Source organism: Ruditapes philippinarum, unplaced genomic scaffold, assembly GCF_026571515.1.
Source record: "Ruditapes philippinarum isolate M1 unplaced genomic scaffold, ASM2657151v2 ctg14219_1_1_1_1, whole genome shotgun sequence".
Classification (NCBI taxonomy): domain Eukaryota; kingdom Metazoa; phylum Mollusca; class Bivalvia; order Venerida; family Veneridae; genus Ruditapes; species Ruditapes philippinarum.
In genome coordinates this window covers 1-23,031 of record NW_026852802.1, presented here as the reverse complement: position 1 = coordinate 23,031, position 23,031 = coordinate 1, and the positions used below count along the sequence as shown (strand labels likewise).

The 23,031-nt window shown below is 33.6% G+C and overlaps 1 protein-coding gene across 2 annotated transcripts; it reads right to left on the bottom strand.

The window, feature by feature from the left end:
* Window positions 1-106: 106 nt before the first annotated feature.
* Window positions 107-19,565, bottom strand: LOC132724612 (fibrillin-1-like). 2 transcript variants are annotated; one of them, XM_060709520.1, is made up of 12 exons: window positions 19,408-19,565; window positions 17,750-18,037; window positions 16,191-16,247; window positions 14,174-14,251; window positions 13,259-13,330; window positions 12,246-12,309; window positions 11,115-11,225; window positions 8,202-8,327; window positions 7,344-7,469; window positions 5,189-5,314; window positions 1,484-1,606; window positions 107-150 (listed from the first exon to the last, which is right to left on the bottom strand). In XM_060709520.1, exons 1-12 carry the CDS (start codon window positions 19,435-19,437, stop codon window positions 143-145), a joined length of 1,209 nt encoding a protein of 402 aa, XP_060565503.1. In that variant the 5' UTR covers window positions 19,438-19,565; the 3' UTR covers window positions 107-142. The 2 variants fall into 2 exon arrangements, with proteins under 2 accessions (XP_060565503.1, XP_060565514.1); XM_060709531.1 differs by lacking the exon at window positions 16,191-16,247.
* Between the last annotated feature and the right edge of the window lie 3,466 nt (window positions 19,566-23,031).

Below are 23,031 nucleotides of genomic sequence, written 5' to 3'. Positions count from 1 at the left end.
ATGTGTTCGCTTGATATGTATATTTTTGCTGACAAAATTTATACAATGTATGTATTGTTATATAATAAAAAATGAAGAAGAATATGAACTTTCCGGACATCCCTCGTATATACTCGGAAACCATCTTCTTGATCGTCACCAGTTAATAAGCTGAAAAACATAATTTTATAGTTACGATCACTGCTTGATTATAAATAGAAATTGTATTTATATTACAATTATAAATGCATGCTTTAAATAGTAGAATGATAAGATCTCTGTGAACTGAAATAGCATTATACCTTTTATCTTTTTGTTGTACCTATCATGCATAGGACAGTATATTTTAACATAAAATTGTATGTTAACCAACAAATTTTTTTTGTTTCAAAAACGAACGACAGCACTGTGTTTTTGGAAATTTCACATTGTCAAAATTGCCCTTTTATTTAGAAAAAGAGACACAAATGTCTGTCAAAATAGTGCCATTCTATCCGGTTTGTGCGTTGTGTATTTATATGAATTGAATTTAGAAATAAAAATAAGAAGAATTTTTTTTTTTTTTGAAAGACGCTTCAATTGTCAGAAAGCTTATTTTCACTGAAATTTCAGCAAGTCCTCTTGTTGGTGGGCAACTAATCAGTCAAGTGATAGAACCAAATAAAGCAGCAAGTCTAGAAAACAGTCAACTTTCTAGTGAAGAGTTGAGCTTTAGCAATGGTCCGCTTCCCAGAAAAGAAGCAAGTCTTAGAACGGTCCTCTTCCTAGGAAAGAAGCAAGTCTTAGAACGGACTGCTTCCCAGAAAAGATTTTAGCAAATCTTGGAAAGGTCCGCTTCCCAGAAAAGAAGCAAGTCTTAGAACGGACTGCTTCCCAGGAAAGAAGCAAGTCTTAGAGAGGTTAACTTCCTAGAAACGAAGCAAGTCCAAGGAGCGCAGCAAGTCTAAGAACCGTAGCTTGTCCAATAGTGCAGCAAGTCCAATACTGCAGCAAGTCTTATACTACAGCATGTCCAGGGTGCAAGCAAGTGTAAGAAGTATAGCTAGTCCAATACTGCAGGAAGTCTTATAAAGCAGCAAGTCCAAGAAGAATTTGTTTTTTCTTCTTCTATAAACATATAAGAAAAAACGACCTCCTGGGGTGGGGCAAATTTTGACCCCAGGCTTTATTTGAATGAACCTCGTAGACACTCACTAGAAGATGTTTCATGCCAAATAAAACAAGCTCTAGCTCTTTGAATTTTTTAAAAGAAGATTTTTTTAAGTTTTATATTACGGTTGCCATGGCAACCAGATTTCTGCATGGAATTAAATTCTTTGAACAATTTTTAAAGGTGACCACTAACGGAACATTTCTATTAGCAGTTTATGAAGAGATGTTGTTAAAGTAAAAGTTTAAGGACTGACAGATGAATTTCGATCACAAAAGCTCACCTTGTCATTTTGTGACAGGTGAGCTAAAAAAACAAAACACCCTCCCCCCCCCCCCCTTCCATGAAACTTACGTGAACATTGCTCTGGTCCTCCTTGCCCAGTAAATCCTTCATTGCATGTGCATGTATAAGATTCTATTGCGTTCGTACAAGTTGCCAGAATGTCACATGGGTCGGTTGCACAATCATCAAAATCTAAAAAAAATTAAGTCTACTTTTTCAAACTTCATTTTAAACAAGAATGTATTTGTTAAACACATATGCCCCCTGTTAGACAGCACACTCACCTGTCATGAGTTCTCGCCTGGAAGTGTGTATGATGGTCACTAACAAGTATATAAAGTTTTAAGCAACACCTCAAAAAGTATAAAAAATAAGTGGGGCAGTATGAAAAACTAAACTGGATTTAAGTAAAACTAGAACTCCTTGAGTCGGATGTGTCGCCTTGTGAACAATATAGTTTAGGAGAAATGGCCAGGACAAAAATGAAATTTGAAAATCAACAAAGGGCAATAACTCAAAAAATAAGAAATGCAGAGCAGCAGTTTCTGTGCACTGCACTTCTAGCACTTCTTATCAATAAGATCTATCATCCTATTAAGTTTCAAGTCCAAAGCTTTTATAATTTATTAGAAATGGCCTGGACAAAAATAAAGTATGAAAATTAACAAAGGGCAATAACTCAAAAAATAAGAAATGCAGAGTACCAGTTCTTGTGCACTGCACTTCTTCTTAATGAGCTCTATCATCCTATGAAGTTTCAAGTCCATAGCTTTTATACTTTAGGAGAAATGGCCTGGACAAAAATAAAGTATGAAAATTAACAAAGGGCAATAACTCAAAAAAAATAAGAAATGCAGAGTACCAGTTCTTGTGCACTGCACTTCTTCTTAATGAGATCTATCATCCTATGAAGTTTCAAGTCCATAGATTTTATACTTTAGGAAAATGGCCCGGACAAAAATAAAGTATGAAAATTAACAAAGGGCAATAACTCAATAAATAAGAGGTGCAAAGTACCGGTTCTTGTGCACTGCACTTCGGGTCATTATAAGAAGCATGAATACCAAGTTTGAAGTCAATCCGACTTATAATGACTGACTTATGCTCTGGACAAGCTTAAGGGGACGCCGATAACGACGCCGCCGACAAAAGAAACCCCTATATGTCGCCTTTTTCAAGGCGACACAAAAAGGGGCATAATTTTGTCATTATCCTTGATAGAGTTATGTTCTCTTCTTTGGAAGTGGGGATAGTGATCATAAACAAGTATACAAAATTTCACGTTAAAACCTCAAAGGTATAGTAAAATAAAAGGCGTGGTACAAAAATTTTAGTTGAAAAACGGCATTGACAGAGTTATATCCTATTGCCTGGACATGTGGATGAAGGTCATTCACAAGTATATTAAATTTCAGAGCAGTACTTCAAAGATTATAGGAAATAATTGGGATGATAAGAAAAATTTAACAAAAATCAAAAATGTGCATGATATTGTCAAAATCTATGACAGAGTTATGTATCCTTGCCTGGAAGTGGGGAAGATAGCCCTTAACAAAAAACAGGGCATAATTATGTTAATATCCATGACAGAGTTAGGTTGTTTCACTTGGAAGTGGGGATGATATTAACTAACAAGTATACAAAATTTTAAAGCAACACCAGAAACAGTATAAGAAATAAGTGGGGTGGTACAAAAACTTACGTAAAAGTGTGCTTACCACTGACTGGAGGATTTCAAAGATCCAACATCAAGCTTCCCACATGCTGGAGGATTTCGAAGCTCCAGTATAATGCTAAACACAGACTGTAGAAATTCCAAGATCCAACATCAAGCTTACCCAAGACAGAAAATTCTTCAAGATCCAATGTCAAACTTACCACAAACTAAATATTTTTCCAGCATTTGACGTATTATTTACCACAGACTGAAGGATTTCCAGCATTCAATGTAATTCTAACCACAGACAGAAGGATTTCCAGCATTCAATGTAATACTAACCACAGACAGAAGGATTTCCAGCATTCAATGTAATACTAACCACAGACTGAAGGATTTCCAGCATTCAATGTAATACTTACCACAGACTGAAGGATTTCAAGCATTCAATGTAATACTAACCACAGACTGAAGGATTTCCAGCATTCAATGTAATTACTTGCCACAGACTGAAGGATTTCCAGCATTCAATGTAATACTAACCACAGACAGAAGGATGTCCAGCATTTAATGTAATATTTACCATAGACTGAAGGATTTCAAGCATTCAATGTAATAATTACCACAGCCTGAATGATTTCCAGCATTCAATGTAATTAATACTTACCACAGACTGAAGGATTTCCAGTATTTAATGTAATTAGTACTTACTACAGACTGAAGGATTTCCAGCATTCAATGAAATAAGTACTTACCACAGACTGAAGGATTTCCAGCATTCCACTTAATAAGTACTTACCACAGACTTAAGGATTTCCAGCATTCAATGTAATTACTTACCACAGACTGAAGGATTTCCAGCATTGAATGTAATACTAACCACAGACTGAAGGATTTCCAGCATTCAATGCAATACTAACCACAGACTGAAGGATTTCAAGCATTCAATGTAATACTTACCATAGACTGAAGGATTTCAAGCATTCAATGTAATAATTACCACAGCCTGAATGATTTCCAGCATTCAATGTAATTAATACTTACCACAGACTGAAGGATTTCCAGTATTTAATGTAATTAGTACTTACTACAGACTGAAGGGTTTCTAGCATTCAATGTTATTAGTACTTACCACAGACTGAAAGATTTCCAGCATTCCATTTAATTAGTACTTACCACAGACTGAAGGATTTCCAGCATTCAATGTAATACTAACCACAGACTGAAGGATTTCCAGCATTCAATATTAAAATTACCACAGCCTGAAGGATTTCAAGGATTCAATGTAATACTAACCATAGACTGAAGGATTTCCAGCATTCAATGTAATAATTACCACAGCCTGAAGGATTTCAAGCATTCAATGTAATATTTACCACAGACTGAAGGATTTCCAGCATTCAATGTAATAATTACCACAGCCTGAAGGATTTCAAGCATTCAATGTAATACTAACCACAGACTAAAGGATTTCCAGCATTGAATGTAATACTAACCACAGACTGAAGGATTTCCAGCATTCAATTTAATAAGTACTTACCACAGACTGAAGGATTTCCAGCATTCAATGTAATTAATACTTACCACAGACTGAAGGATTTCCAGCATTGAATGTAATACTAACCACAGACTGAAGGATTTCCAGCATTCAATGTAATTAATACTTACCACAGACTGAAGGATTTTCAGCATTCCATTTAATTAGTACTTACCACAGACTGAAGGATTTCCAGCATTCACTGTAATTAATACTTACCACAGACTGAAGGATTTCCAGCATTGAATGTAATACTAACCACAAACTGAAGGATTTCCAGCATTCAATGCAATAATTACAACAGCCTGAAGGATTTCAAGCATTCAATGTAATTAGTACTTACCACAGACTGAAGGATTTCCAGCATTCAATGTAATTAATACTTACCACATACTGAAGGATTTCCAGCACTGAATGTAATACTTACCACAGACTGAAGGATTTCCAGCATTCAATGTAATACTTACCACAGACTATTCAATGTAATTAATACTTACCACAGACTGAAGAATTTTTAAGCACTCAACATTATGCTATCCACAGATTAGATGAATTCCAGCATCAAATATATAATGCTTACCACAAATTGGAGGATCTCCAAAAAGAACGTAGCCCTCATTACAGGTACAAGCATAGCTACCTGGAGTGTCTGAACAAAATGCATTTGCACCACAAATGTCTGGGTCAATTGAACATTCATTAATGTCTGAAAACACAAAACAATATTAATATATTATCAAGTAAAATAGCTCTTATATATATCAAAATATATGATTAAATTTGAACCCATAAATGATCATTAAATTTGTCCTTAGACATATATTTACCATTGTCAAGGTAGATATTCCAAGTTAATTCATCTAAGACATATTGACAATAATTTGTTCTAAGATATCTAAAAATTAAATTAACCTAGGATAAACTAGAACTGCCACTATCATGGCGTGAATACCCCCGCATACCACTTTGTCAGAATCAACAGTGGCCATTTAGAGCTCAAGGACAACCTTCTTGCCAAATCTGAGATTACTAAGCCAGTGCATTGCTAAGTTATGTATTCTACATGCTTCAAATGTGAAAATGTCAAAATCAATACATTGCGGACAGGACATTCTTTAGCAATTGAGAAGAAAAGCTTTTTTTTGTCAAGGTCCCTGTGACCTTGACCTTTGACCCAGTGACCTCAAAATCAATAGGGGTCACCTTATAGTCATGATCAACATCCATGCCAAATATGCAGACTGTGGGTCAAAGGAATCTAAAGTTATTGGGCAGACAAACATTTTGAAGTCAAAGTCCCTGTGACCTTGACCTTTGACCTGGTGACCTCAAAATCAATAGGGGTCATCTACTAATCATGACTAACCTCCATGTCAAATATGAAGACTGTGGGTCAAAGGAATCTTAAGTTATTGGGCGGACAAGATTTTTGAAGTCAAGGCCCCTGTGACCTTGACCTTTGACCTGGTGACCTCAAAATCAATAGGGGTCATCTACTAATCATGACTAAACCTCCATGCCAAATATGAAGACTGTGGGTCAAAGGAATCTTAAGTTATTGGGGCGGACAAGCTTTTTTAAGTCAAGGCCCCTGTGACCTTGACCTTTGACCTGGTGACCTCAAAGTCAAATAGGGGTCATCTACTTATCATGACTAGCCTCCACGCCAAATATGAAGACTGTGGGTCAAAGGAATCTTAAGTTATTGGGCGGACAAGCTTTTTGAAGTCAAGGTCCTTGTGATTTGACCTTTGACCTGGTGACCTCAAAAGTCAATAGGGGTCATCTACTAATCATGACATGCCTCCATGCCAAATATGAAGACTGTGGGTCAAAGGAATCTTAAGTGATTGGGCGGACAAGCTTTTTTGAAGTCATGGCCCTGTGACCTTGACCTTTGACCCTGGTGACCTCAAAATCAATAGGGGTCATCTACTAATCATGACTTACCTCCATGCTAAATATGAAGACTGTGGGTCAAAGGAAATCTTATGTTATTGGGCGACAAGCTTATTGAAGTCAAGGCCCCTGTGACCTTGACCTTTGACCTAGTGACCTCAAAAATCAATAGGGGTCATCTACTTATCATGACTAATCTCCATGCGCAAAATATTACCACTGTAGTCAAAGGAATCTTAAGTTATTGGGCGACAAGCTTTTTTGAAGTCAAGGCCCCTGTGACCTTGACCTTTGACCTAGTGACCTCAAAATCAATAGGGGTCATCTAATAATCATGACTAACCTCCATGCCAAATATGAAGACTAAGGGTCAAAGGAATCTTAAGTTATTGGGCGGACAAGAAAAAACCGACGGACGGCCGGACGGACAAGCTGATTCCAGTATACCCCCCTTACAACTTTGTTGTGCGGGGGTATAATAATTAAAATCACTTAAAAGCATGAAATAAAAAGAAAATTTATAAATTTTGTTTTACATATAAGATTGAAATATATTTCATTCGTGAACACCAGCTATTATATTTTCACTCGTAGCTACGCCACTCGTGAAAATATTGCATCTGGTGTTCACTCAGTGAAATTATATTTCAATCTTACATGCAAAACAAACAAATATCCTCTATTTAATTTTTACCATTCATAATATTTCCAAAATGTTTTGAAATAATTTATTTTCATAATGCAAGAATATAAAAAGTAAATTTAAATTTCACAATTGGATTCATAACAGATAATAATACATGTATTGTTTTTAAGCAAACAGAATTAATACTCACTGTCACATGTCACACCATCTCCAGAATATCCCTCATTGCATGTACAGTTATAAGAATCCCCTACATTTGTACACTGTGCATTTACATTGCAGTCATTAAATTCGGAAGATATACAAAAATCTGTGACTGAAATAGAACAACAACAAAATGTAAGCCACGATGACCCTAAAATTCTCACTAAAATAACTGTTACACATAACTTACTAAAAATGCTAAAATCATGCAAAATGTACAAGATTTGTTAAAGATCCATTCATTGAGGTTAACCAGAAAACATCTACTTGTTTTTATTCTTTTTAATTCATTATTTAATTTATTGATGCTTTAGGATCCTATGATTGGCTATGAAGTCTTACTGAATCTAAATGAATGATTTCGAGAAAAGTCCATCAAAGATAAACAGTCTTAGATTAGAAATCATAAATAAAACTTAGCTGACTTAAAATTTTATTTATAAGGTAGTGTAGAAATAAACATATGACAAATCAAAAGATGTAATTTACTTTAAGAGGGACATGTACAGGAACAAAAACTGTAAGGAAAATTCCGTTAGTTTTGCGAAAGTTTCTTTCTATGAACAAATGCAAGGATGCCATATGGGAAGTTAGAAGTTGGATGCACTTAGTATGTTGGTGGTTTGATAGAATGTTGTTGGTGTTTTTTTTTGTTTTGTTTTTTTTAGAAAGGGGGGAGGGGGGAGGGGGCATTTATTTCTTGATGGTTTTACGTTGCATCAACCCAGGACACTTGAATGGAACCACCAACTTTCAATAACCTTATTGGACAGCATCTTCAATTGACAGAGGCAAAAATGATGTAAATGACAGATAATAAACAAACATAATTATCATTTATTACAGGTGCACGTCTCCCCTGAACCGCTAAATCCTTCTTTACATGTGCAGGTATAGCTTCCATTTGTATTTGTACATTCTGCATTTGCATCACAATTATTCAATTCTGGGACTGTACACTCATTTATGTCTGAAATTATAGAAATGAAGAAATAAGTGTAAATAAAGGAAAGGTATGCGAAACAGTAAAACTACCCAAGTAATGACACAGATGCACATCAAAGTCAGGCCTATGTTCACAAAGAAACAAAATGGTTTGGTAACAATTTTTCAAAAAAGGTTTACCCATTCACTCAGTTATGGACAGAAAAATTGCCAAAAAAATTGTAAACACAGTCATAATGTTTTGCTATTGTAAAAAATATAAGTTGGCATGTCAATGCTATTTGAAATAATAAAAGAAACATTTTACTTACAAATATTTTTTTTTTAAATATATATAAATGCATGACCTTGACCTTGAATCAAGCACCCCCAATTCCACTCAAATCTTAAGGACCAGCTGAGGCATATTCAATCTAAATTTGAGAAATTGGTAAAAATAATTGAAAGGGCTTTTAATAGTCTAAAAAGTGTATTTTATTTTTAAAAAAAAGAAAAAAAAACCTATTGTTAGCATGTGTGACCTTGAACTCCAGGGCGGGACAATCCAAGTTATGTTCCTTCCAAATATCAAAAAAATCATCAATAGATAAAGACTGTTAGATTAAGCAAATAGGTAAAGTAAACAATAAGAAATCTAATTTTGGCACCACTGAATTTGACCGACCTAATTCAATCCAAAGGAAGAAGACCGTGCAAGTTATCTTCCTACCAAATATGAAAAACATTTATCAATGAATAAGGGCTGTATTGGCATTAAGCATAAAAAATAAAATTGCACTAGTGACCTTGACTCAACTGACCCCTTGATCAATCTAAAAGGTTGAAGACCATGCAAGTTATCATCCTACCAAATATGAAAAACATCAGTCAATAAAAAAGGCTGTATAAGTAAAGGTTTAGAATTCTATTATTGGCACCCAAGACATTGATGCATTGACCCCAACACTTAGTTCCAAATATGAAAAACAAAAAAACATCTGTAAATAAATAAAGGCTGTACGGGCAAAAGTGTAAAAATTTATTTTTAGAACTGGTGACCTTGGTCTAAATAATCCCGGAATCCTTCCAAAGGTAGAAGACATCTGCCAAAACAAAAATGTTACACATAAAAAGATTAAAAATATATTTTTGGCACCCTTGACTTTGACCCAAATATCTAAAGGAAGGGATTTCCCTCGGCATGTCCGTGTTAAACATGATTGACATAAACTTAAAATTAAAGGCCTGCATGAACAACAAGAACTGTCGGAGGACAGTAACGCTCGACTATTCGAAAATTTGTCACAAGGGTGTTTCATTGAGTATAATAATGCTTACCTATATGAATACATAAAATTGTCCGAAAAAGTACAAACTCTTCAAGTTTCAATACATTCCCTTCAGTAGTTATGGAGAGACAAGCTTACATGCAAAAACTTTACCAAGAATTCATGAGTCGAAAAAGGGGCATAATTATGCAAAAAAAGCAAATCAGAGTTATGGGACTTGTGGCAATTATCTTAGATAATCACAGAGAACAAGTGTGTGAAGTTTCAATCCATTCCCTTCAGTAGTTATGGAGATACCAGCTTACACGCAAAAACTTAACCAAGAATTTCTAAGTCGAAAAAGGGGCATAATTATGTAAAAAAGCAAATCAGAGTTATGGGACTTGTGGCAATTATCTTAGATAATCACAGAGAACAAGTGTGTGAAGTTTCAATCCATTCCCTTCAGTAGTTATGGAGATACCAGCTTACACGCAAAAACTTAACCAAGAATTTCTAAGTCGAAAAAGGGGCATAATTATGTAAAAAAGCAAATCAGAGTTATGGGACTTGTGCCAATCATCTTAGATAATCACAGAGAACAAGTGTGTGAAGTTTCAATCAATTCCCTTCAGTAGTTATGGAGATAACAGCTTACATACAAAAACTTAACCAAGAATTTCTAAGTCGAAAAAGGGGCATAATTATGAAAAAAAGCAAATCAGAGTTATGGGACTTGTGCCAATCATCTTAGATAATCACAGAGAACAAGTGTGTGAAGTTTCAATCAATTCCCTTCAGTAGTTATGGAGATAACAGCTTACATACAAAAACTTAACCAAGAATTTCTAAGTCGAAAAAGGGGCATAATTATGAAAAAAAGCAAATCAAAGTTATGGGACTTGTGCCAATCATCTTAGATGATCACAGAGAACAAGTGTGTGAAGTTTCAATCCATTCCCTTCAGTAGTTATGGAGATACCAGCTTACATACAAAAACTTAACCAAGAATTTCTAAGTCGAAAAAGGGGCATAATTATAAAAAAAAGCAAATCAGAGTTATGGGACTTGTGCCAATCATCTTAGATAATCACAGAGAACAAGTGTGTGAAGTTTCAATCCATTCCCTTCATTAGTTATGGAGATACCAGCTTACATACAAAAACTTAACCAAGAATTTCTAAGTCGAAAAAGGGGCATAATTATGAAAAAAAGCAAATCAGAGTTATGGGACTTGTGCCAATCATCTTAGATAATCACAGAGAACAAGTGTGTGAAGTTTCAATCCATTCCCTTCAGTAGTTATGGAGATACCAGCTTACATACAAAAACTTAACCACAGGGACGCCGACGCCGACAAATGGGTGACTGCATTAGCTCGATTATTCTGCGAATAGTCGAGCTAAAAATGAATAAATCCAACTGACAGCTTCATAAGAAAATAGTGTCACTATACAATTATTGATGCATGTTGAATTCAGCAAGTATGTTTCATTGTTTTAAAGATAGCTTATGTTTCATTGTTTTAAAGATAGCTGGACAAAATTTAGAAAATGAAAGCTCACCATATTCACATGTGGGGCCGAAGAAGCCAGATCCTTCACAGTTACAACTCACTTTATATTCATAGTTTTCATAAACCAAAATACACTGATCTGGTGCGATGGCACAAGGACCTATAATTTAAAACAAACAAGTTTTAATACATTATAATTATTTTGATTCAAAATCACATTAAGTTTCTATTAGGTTTATTTGCTCAGATTAGCCCTTAATACAGGAAAGCCTTGGAACTACTTTAGGCACAAGTAAGGGGCCTATGTGACCTCTGTGGCCGAGTGGTTAAGGTTGTTGACTTCAAACCACTTGCCCCTCACTGTTGAGGGCTTGAATTCCAACATGGACTTTGGATTCTTTCATGTAAAGAAGCTATCCAGTGAGCTTATGGAATGACGGTGGTTTTACTCAGGTGCCTGCTTGTGCCTGAAATAATGAGATCTTCTTCCATCAGTTAAGCTGGAACGTCTCCATATGACCTACACTGTGTCAGTATGTGTGACTTAAAACCCAAACATACAAACAAACAGTCAGTCACAAGTAAAAATGTAGAATTTTCAGTAATGAACAAATGAGCTACATTCCTCCAGTAAACAAAATAGGACCACTAACAGTAATTCAGTTATTTTCTAAGTTAGACCATTTCCATTCTAGATAGTTTTCAAAACAAAATTCAACAAAAAGTTGTTTTCTATTTATCAGATTTTTTAAACAAATTGTAAGGAAGTCTGTACAAAAAGTCCCTAAAAATAAATATGAGTTTTGACTGCATCCACTTTCATATTTATATTTCATATTTATTTTTTACAAATATATGAAATATATATGACTGATATGTACCATATTTCATGGGTAAAATTAAATAAAATATTGAATTTATAATATGATACCCTAAGAATGATGTTATCTGGAACACTGCAAATGCGAGTTTTTTCCCCATCTAAGTCAGGGGTACAAACAAACTTAAACCAATGTTATAGCTTCACAATACATTCCTGAGAGAGTGATCAGTGGGTTAGGCTTATTATCTATATCTTAACCAAGTTGAAACTGTTAAAGTTTGTTTGTACCTGGAAATTAGACGAGAAAACCTACATTATTTGCTTAGTTGTAAAAATGAAGTTACTGGAAATACTTACATGGAAAGCATTTTGGCATATCAGAGGAACAGGTGAGGGCACAAAATTCCCCATCATCACAATCCTGGTCAATTGTTGAAACATATACAATTAACATTTGAGCCACACCATGACAAAACCAACATAGTGCATTTGCGACCAGTATGGATCCAGACCAGCCTGCACATTCGCACAGTCTGATCAGGCTCCATGCTGTTTGCTGTCAGTTTCTCTACTTATAATATGGTTTGTAGGCGAACAGCATGGATCCTGATCACACTGTGCAGATGCTCAGGCTGGTCTGGATCCATGCTGGTCTCAAACGCTCTATGATGGTTTTGTCATGGCGCAGCTCCAATTTTTAGCCTGCCAGCAGCAACAAACTCTATTTATGTGAACAGTGCAGACAAACTTCAGCCAGGCATAGAACACTGATAAAAACATATGAGAATGTTTCATTGTTGCAAGTTTTTTTAATATGTTTGACCCAGGGCACCATATAAAATTAGTTTACAGCAATGACAGCCTCAAGAATTTCATTATCCAAAATATAACATGTCAAATGAAATAACACTAGCATGTGAAAAGCATGACAAAACCGGTTTCTTTACACAAAAGAAAAAATTAACGAAAAACATAATTGACAAATCAGATATATAATTTTATGGAATAATAGCGCCAATGAACATTTTATGAGCATTAACATCTGCTAAAGTCCTCAGACTAATTAAATCTATCACCCTGCAGATTGCATAAATGCATCCTTGTGCTGGCCTGCAGATGTTAATGCACATAAAATGTACATTAACCCTCTGTGATAGTAAATTTAGTAACATATGCACCAAATATACAGTTCTTGGTCTTTGCTAATTATGATTTTAATATTTCGATACCTTAGAAATTCCTGAAATTAACATTGGACAGCTTGTCCTAATTCAACACAGGACAATGTCCATTATCAAAATAAAGCAGGAATAAAATGTGTATACAATTAATTGTCATGAACAGTTACGAGATGTCAAATCAAACCTTACTTGCATCACAACTGATCCATTCCTTGGTTTGTTGAAGCTTCTACTACTTGAACTTGACAATGATTTACCCTCCTTAAGAAATAACACAAATTTTATGGTGAATTTCGGGGAAAATGTATCAAATGCAAGTTTTCTACTCTAAAATTCGTTTCTTCCCAAGTATAGTAAAAGCTTTGCAAACTGGATTCTACCCGGAGCCCATTTTCAGAATTACCCAAAACATATATCAATTTAAAATACTAACTAGTTATCTGTAGTGCTTTCAATTCATGAAGATTTTACTTTTGAACCTGACACATATATATATACTATCCTTTTGAACTTCATTTTGGAACTTTTCTTTCCTCTCTCTCTTTTTGCAGAAATTGTAAATTTTCTGTTATATTAACAATTATATCACCTTCAGGGAGAAAACTATTTGTAAAATCTTTTTGAAAACTAATACACCTCCCCTGTTTCCTTCTTAAAACTCCTTACCCATTTACCCTTTCACAGCTCTTGTGAGAGATCGGGGAACTGTTTATCAAGGGTTTAGGGCAAAACTTGTCTATCTGCTTCTATTTCTATATAAAGATGGACCAGTTTTGCTCTAAGCCCTCATTATGGTTGTTTAAAAAACATTTAATCTATCCCTGCAATATATTCCCTCTTGCCCTTATCCACTAAGTCTTAATGTCAACCATATTCTGAGTGCTTTGACTTGAAACATGCAATAAGAAATGGTACAAATACAAGATGCTGAAACCAGTATGTTTCGCTATGTGTTAATTGCTTGTGATGGTAGAATCAGACCTTACAATACTTTAAGCAATAATATTAAAAATGTTGATGAAATACATTTTAGTAACTTCCAAAGGAGTGAAGCAGTTAAAAAGTGCAATCCACTATCAAGTTTTTATCAAAATGAAAACTTACACTTTTACTTTTACTCTTGCTTTTATGTTCTTTACTTGGTGATGCAGATCCTGATGAATTTGATGACTGACTGGTTCCCTGGATTGAATGAGGAATACGAGTATCAGAAATTAGTAAAATACATTTTTTATGTGTTAATATACATAAGTACACAAATCAAGTGGGTCTTAGATCACTCACCTGAGCAGTCTATTGCTAGACAGGGTAATTTCATACAAGGTAAAAGTTCAAATAGTTATGACCATTTAAAAATGGAGTGAAGCATGATGGCCCTGAGGTCGCTCACCTGTATATAGGCCCTCGGAGCGGGGCCAGTTTAAACCCCAGGGCTTTTATTTGAACAAACTTGGAACACCCATTAGAAGATGTTTCATGAGTTTCATAAGTTTCTACTACACACATAAAATGAAAAACAATGACCTCCTTCTTTCGCTCCCCCCACCACTGGCAGGGCCAATTTTAACCCAAGGGTTTTTATTTGAACAAACTTGGTAGACACCCATAAGATGTTTCATGCTAAACATCTAAGCTGTAGCTCATTGAGTTTTTAAAAGAAGATTTTTTAAGTTTTTACTATACACATATAGTTAAAAACAATGACACCCCTGGGGCGGGGTCAGTTTTGACCCCAGGGCTTTTATTTGAACAAAATTTGTAGACACTTACTAGAAGATGTTTCATGCTTAATATCTAAACTCTAGCTATTTGGGTTTTTTCAAAGAAGATTTTAAGTTTTTGCTATACACATAAAAGGAAAATCAATGATCCCCGGGGCAGTGCCAATTTTGACCCCAGGGCTTTTATTTGAACAAAATTTGTAGACACACACTAGAAGATGTTTCATGCTTAATATCTAAATCCTAGCTATTTGGGTTTTTTCAAAGAAGATTTTTTTAAGTTTTTGATAAACACATATAAGGAAAATCAATGACCCCTGGGGCAGGGGGCAATTTTGACCCCAGGGCTTTTATTTGAACAAACTTGGTAGACACCCATTAGAACATGTTTCATGCTAAATATCTTAGCTCTAGCTCTTTGAGTTCTTTAAAAGAAGATTTTTTAAGTTTTTACTATATGCATATAGGGAAAATCAATGACCCCCTGGGGCGGGGCTAATTTTGACCCCAGGGCTTTTATTTGAACAAATTTGGTAGACACTCATTAGAAGATGTTTCATGCTAAATATCTTAGCTCTAGCTCTTTGGGTTTTTTAAAAGAAGATTTTTTAAAGTTTTTACTATATGCATATAGGGAAAATCAATGACCCCCTGAGGCGGGGCCAATTTTGACGCCAGGGCTTTTATTTGAACAAACTTGGTAGACACTCACTAGAAGATGTTTCATGCCAAATATCTAAGCTCTAGCTCTTTGGGTTTTTTAGAAGAAGATAAAGTTTTTTCTTTCGGTTGCCATGGCAACTAGAGTTCTGCATGGAATTAAATTCTTTGAACAATTTTTAAAGGTGACCACCAAAGAAACATTCCTGTGAAGTTTGGATGAAATTGGCTTAGTGGTTTATGAGGAGATGTCATTTAAAGTAAAAGTTTACGGACGGACGGACGCCAGACGGATGCCGGACGAAAAGCGATCATAACAGCTCACCCTGTCACTTTGTGACAGGTGAGCTAAAAAATTCATATGATGACTTTAAACAAACAAGTGGGACATTGACATTGCATGAGAGAACTTATTCTTGTGTGCAACACTTGATCATCATTTTCAACACATTTATGCAAAGTTATTTTAACATCCATCCAGGAATTACTGGAAAAGACCATGTAACAATGAAAAATTCATGTGCTTAAAATGAAAATGCTATGATGAATAATTTAAGCAAAATATACCTTTCATGTGTGATAGTTAAAGGTGGTAGAATCAGACCTTACAATACTTTAAGCAATAATATTAAAAATGTTGATGAAATAACATTTTAGTAACTCCCAAAGGAGCGAAGCAGTAACTGTTAAAAAGTAAAATCTACTAACGAGTTTGATTTTTTATCAAAATGAAAACTTACACTTTTATATTTACTTGGTGATGCAGATCCTGATGAATTTGATGACTGACTGGTACCCTGGGTTGAAAGAGGAATACGGGTATCAGAAATTAGTAAAACACATTTTTATGTTTTAATATACATAAGTACACAAATCAAGTGGGCCTTAGATCACTCACCTGAGCAGGGGAAATTTCATACAAGGTCAAAGTTCAAATATGACCATTTAAAAATGGAGTGAAGCAATTAAAAAGTAGAGGTCCAAATTGGACAGCTACTATAAAGTAAGAATTCATAAACAGGTCGGTAGTCTAAGTTCAGGGTAATGCAATATGCAGCAAAATATTCCACAAACAAGACTATCTATAATTGTAGGACATACAGATTTGAAAATGCAAAAGTTATGGAAGTAGATCATGCAAAATTCAAGCTTATTTACATGAGATATCCTAATCTATTGAGTGTATAGCTTTTAAACAATCATTGCTTTTTGATACAATTTTGTTTGTTTTGTTTTGTTTTAAAAACTTTAACACAATCTAGGTACTATGGTGCCATTAAGATTTTTCAGCAATTGAGAAATGAAAAGCAGGAAAGTTGAAGAAGCAGTGGCAGGCTGTATAATGAATAGGATAGTCCAGTTGCACACACTGACATTCACAATTAACGCCAAAAAAAAGTGCAAAGCTGGTTTATGAGAGATATTCAATGATTGAAGTTTCAAGCTAATATTTCTGTTATTTTAAAATTCATCCAGGAATGACAAAATTGTTGACTAGACAAGACCTTTATGACACTTTAATAAAAAATTCAGATTATGAGTTTGGACATAGAAGTTTGACATTGACCTTGAGCTGGAGACCTCACACTATCAGGCAAGAACAGTTATCATTATGTCAATTAAGTTCTTAATCTATGCAAAAATTAAGACATTGGTGCATATTTATAAAAAAAATTCATATGATGACTTTAAACAAACAAGTGATACATATTGACCTTTGCATGAGAGAATTTATTCTTGTGTGCAACACTTTATCATCATTTTCAACACATTTATGCAAAGTTATTTTAATATCCATCCAGGAATAACTGGAAAAGACCATGTAGCAATGAAAAATTCATATCAGGATGTGCTTAAAATATAAATGAATAATTTAAACAAAATATATAGTTAAAGGCTCTACAAAAATGGTACCAACATTCTACTGATGATCTAGCTTCTTGTTAAAATCATTAGGAAATAATTACTTGTAGATATGGGTATATAATTGTCTAAAATATTAACAAATATACCAAGGATCGATGTAATACATGTATAATGCATACATGACAAGACTTGCTGATATTTTAATGTAGTATATGGTAAAATAACTAAATGGTACAACAGTATTACTGTTAAGTATATCTCATAGTACAGGCTTGGCCTATCCCAGCGTCGGTTACCCACAGTATATGTTTTGTACATACTAGATAATGTAGTATGTATGGAATATATACCGTGGGTTACCAACGATAGGGTCCTAAAAGGGTGCTGTTTTTTTAAAGATGTACCTGATTCAAAACATGAGTGAAACACTTACATCTTCATTCTCAGGGTGACACCTTAGGACTTGAAATCGTGACACTGACTTTGAAGATGAAGAATCAGTGCTTTTAGAAGATGTGCTTTTAGAAGATGACGTGTCAGAGCTACTAGAAGATGACTTGTCAGAGGTACTAGAAGATGTCTCTGTGTCTGTCTCTATGTCTGCATCGGAACTATTTGAACTGGGTTCTAAAGGTGGTAGTTCAACACTTCTTTTTCTCAATTTTGCTTCTTCTTTTACAATCATTTTTGTTTCTATTTCAAAGATGGTAAGGCAGGAAACCTGTTAAAAAGATGTGTAAAAATTATTGCTGTTATTTTGACAACTGTTCACTATGACACTTACTATAACAAGCTATTTGTAGTACTTCTTACAACTTTAAAATTACAACCAAAATGTACTCCATTACATTTAATTTAGTTTAAAATAGTACTGTCAAATTCACTTTAAAAAAACTAAATAAAATATCAGTATTTATAAAAGAAGCATTTTGTTTAAGTATGATATAAAAAATTGACATTAATAATCGAATTCCCTACATGTATTTAATTAACAGAAATTGTAATTGATTTAGATATGATAAAACTGAAAGTATCCATTTCATACTATAAATGCATTACTTCCACTTATCTGCCTGTTTTATGTATAATATTCTAAATAATTTCTTAATGTGAATTAATATCAAAACTAGCCGATAAAAAAAGCAAGACATCTGTGACTTAAATACTGATTCATCAATGACAACTCCTTAAATAAACTATAAGTAAAATTTATCTATTGTGACATTTTAAAATAATTTTAATCATTTTATTGGTAAGAATTTTATACAAACTTCGAACAGTAATGTTTTTTTTTTCTCTCACAAAGTAAGTTTTTCTTAAAATCTTTTTTATCATGATCACATCATCTAGCCTTGATCAGAAAGTTATTTCTTGGACATAGCAAAATGAAATGCAAAGGATTTCAGAAATTATTCTTTTTACTTTATATCTTATGTAATAATTTAAGAAATGCATCTGCTCACATAACATATGGACAAATTTGACTTCTATTAGAAAATTACTATTGATAGAAATTAAAATGATAAATACACCACAATATAATGTATAAAATTCTAAGATTATCTGTCATGCTGTTTTATACAGATTTTTAATTTAAATTATATTTTACTTTAATCATAATTTCATATAGATAATAAACAAGAACTGTCGGAGGACAGTATTGGCTCGACTATTCAAAAAGTTGTCACAAGGGTGTTTTATTGAGTATAATAATGCTAATTACCTATGAATACATAAAATTGACCAAAAATAATAAAAAATATGAACATCCCTGGTGTTCAGATGTGTAATTTTCTTTATACTTTTCTTATCAGAATTTTATCATATTTAGTGAAAATGTTATTCCATTATTTCACTAAAAAAAAACAAACAAAAACATCTTCTAATTATTTATTAAAAAATACTTGAAAAAATGTATTATTACATACTTTTCATAACCAAGATAGAAAAGAAACACTAGAATATTAGTAGATAATAATGAAACAATAATAATAATAATAATAATAATAATAATAATAATAACTGATAATAATAATAATAATAATAATTAATAATAATAATGATAATAATTGCTATAATTATAACACTTACCATCAAAAATATCAACAATTTTCCATCCATGATAATTTCTCGTTTTGTAACCACTCAGAGGCGAAGATTATAAGAGAATGTGATTAAAACCTGCAATCTTCTTCTTGTATTATAATATATGCAATTAAACATATGGTCTGATGTTTTTACCTTTTGTGGGTTTTATTCAATAATTACGAGTTGCATCATCTTTAAAAAAAACAAAAAAGAAAAAAACAAAAGTACAGCCTGTCAAGCCAGTGACAAAATCATTAAAATAAATGATGTAGAAAGTACAAATGGTTAACATACACTTACAAATGGTGCACAAGTACACAAAGACAATGATAAAATTTTCTTTTTTCCTTTAGAATTTTATAGCTATAGGAGTGTTTTAGAGTGTCAGAGTGTGTGGGCCTGGGTACATTATGTTCTTGTTACTATGGCACTGTAAAGCTTGAGGCAATGCATTGAATATCACCTGTAACGTCAAGTTGCGCATGTATATCACCAATCTGATCTTCTTGGCTATTATGCTTTGCAGAAGACCTCAATACAGTTTCCTTTTTAAAGTCAGACAAGATTCTTCTTTTTTTAGCTCTGGCTACCATATTGTGCATAAAAGCAGAACATGTTGGGGATATGCATATCAACGGTTGGTACTACACACTCCAGTGAAGTTTCATCAAAATCTCGCTAGCAGTTTGACCTCAAAGTTCTTCTATTTTAAGCTCTAGCAGCCCAACTTTATATAGTGAAGCTGAATGTGCTGGCGATATCCAAAACTAGGGCTTGTGCTGATCCCTTTGAAGTTTTGTCAAAATTCTGCCAGCAGTTTCACCTGTGAAAACCTGACTAGATTTCTCTATTTTCAGCTCTGGTGGCCATTTTGTGCAGCAAAGCAAACTGTGCAGGCAATATGTGGAACTAGGGTTGGTACTGATTACCATTGTGAAGTTTAGCAGAAATCTCGTCAGAAGTTTGATGGAATTTATTGTAAATGGATAGACGGCCAGACATCCTCATGAGAGGATATTCATTGGATACTTGTTTTATGTATAAAGTACGCATAAACACTATAATAATACCCATCAATGGGTATAATTATTCATACAGGGGTATATTCATACAGAATGAATAGAATTTACTGTCACCTATTGTTCTTGGTACCCAACAAGTGCCAGTCTTGCTTGCTCAGGGGACAGACAGACAAATGGCAAAAGCCAAAAACAACATGTTTCTCATAATTTTGAGAGACATATTTACTGTGTAAATTGGCTTGGAAAATTGTCATAAATCCAAAGACACATATTTTAAAGCTGCATAGCTCTGTAGATTCTATTATTTACAGTATTTTGTCTGACTAGCTCTGCTTAGTATGTTTTTACTTTTACAGAAATATGTCTGGTACTGTTACTCTGCATATTTTGTCAGGTATATTACATATTTGTCTTTATTTTTATTGATAATCAAAGAATCTATACTTTTACTGTAATCTTTAAAACTTTTTTACACTCTTAAATTTGTGGAATCCTGCAATTATAATTATTATGTTATAATGTTCAGAGCAAACAATGCTAATTACCAAAGAGTCTGCATATACATGCTAGCCTACTGCTGTACTGGTGACATAGGTCTACCATTAAACTTTAAAAGCCATCAACATTTTAAGAATAAAACCTATAGTAATCAATTATTTTCTTTAAATTTTATTTCCTTCATTATGATTATTTCTAATTTTATAAAAAGCAGTGATACTTCAAAAAATTTAACATTATAGGATCATTTTATAATCCACACAAGAAACATGGCAATGCCATGAAACCAGGTTTTCTATTATCACCATTGTAGATAAATATGTTGTAGTTGAAATACAAATACAAGCAACAAATTGTAACTATGTGCAATATAAATCATGAATAATGTAGGAGGAGTTGCACACAGAAGAAGAATTCACTATATATTCTGTATAAGGAAAAAAAAACAAAGGGCCATAATTAGGTCAAAAATTATCCAATCACAAAACCCGACAATATGCGCCAGGGCACTTGATGACAAAGCTTCTGTGAAAGTTTGGTTAAAATCCGTTGAGAAATGTAGGAGGAGTTGCGTACAGAAGAAATTGTTCACTATATATTCTGTGTAAGGAAAAAAAACAAAAGACCATAATTAGGTCAAATATTATCTAAATTCACAAAACCCCGACAATATGCACCAGGGCACTTGATAACAAAGCTTCTGTGAAAGTTTGGTCAAAATCCTTTAAGAAATGTAGGAGGAGTTGCGCACAAATGAATTGTTCACTATAATTATTCTGTTAAGGAAAAAAAACAAAGGGCCATAATTAGATCAAACATTATCCAATCACAAAACCCCGACAATATGCGCCAGGGCACTTGATGTCAAAGGTTCTGTGAAAGTTTGGTTAAAATCTGTTGAGAAATGTAGGAGGAGTTGCGCACAAATGAATTGTTCACTATATATTCTGTATAAGGAAAAAAAAACAAAGGGCCATAACTAGGTCTAATATTATCCAATCACAAAACCCGGAAAATATGCGCCAGGGCACTTGATGACAAAGGTTCCGCCGACATACCTCAATCTAATAACCAGTTTTTTCCTTCGGAAAACCTGGTTAAAAATTGCACTTTTCAGCCGTATGCATAATTATTACTAAAAGTACATCTTTCATATCAAAACTTTCCATATGAATATTTTTTGGATCACAGATGTTAAATGACTAATAAAATGTACGCCTACATTGTGGCCATAATTGTCAGCTAGATCAATATAATTTACATTAGGTTATGATTGCAATAATTTATCATAAAAATGTGTTGCATGTTAATCAGAAAGTGTCATGTGTTTTTCCTTGATTCAGAAAGAATTTTGTTTTTACCTTTGTCATGACACTACATTTCTAGGAAAGTCATATGAATCATATATCATATATCAAGCAGATATTATTCATACATTTTATGTATTTATCATACATTTAAAGTACATATTATGAAAGTTTATCAATTTTGAGCTTAATGGATTCTGGGTAACTGCATCATTTTCCACAAGGGACTAACAGGCACTACTAGTCTTAAGATTCAATATTATCCTGTCACTTGTATCAATGTCGGCCCGATAACAAGGTGCCGTATATTTTTACTGATCTACGGCACTTGATCACGTGGTATGCATAAATGGGCACCTGTTTGCCGGACTACTTTTCAAGAAAAAATATAATTATTATTATAATGTTGGACTTTATGTTTGGTGGTTAAATTTGTTTTCGCCTCAGAGTTTCATCATCATCATCATCATCATCATCTCAAGTGATTGCATCACTCCGCAAGGAGTATATAAAATTTCCAATAGAAACGTTCTTAAAAATACAGGCCGTTTCAGTGGTATGAAAAAAAATGTCGTTAAATCTTCTGTGTGTAGAATAACGAATTTTGGAAACGTCAATAAAACTTTGTTTGTTTATTTTTTTATTTCACTCTATAATTTTTCAAGCGAAATAAAAATTATTAAAAGTGAAATAAATGTAAAACTTAACTCCTTTGCTTCATTAAAATAGAAGTACTTGATTTGATTGTTTTGCACTTGCTGTTTTGGCGCTACATTTGACGTCACGTAAAAACCAAAGCT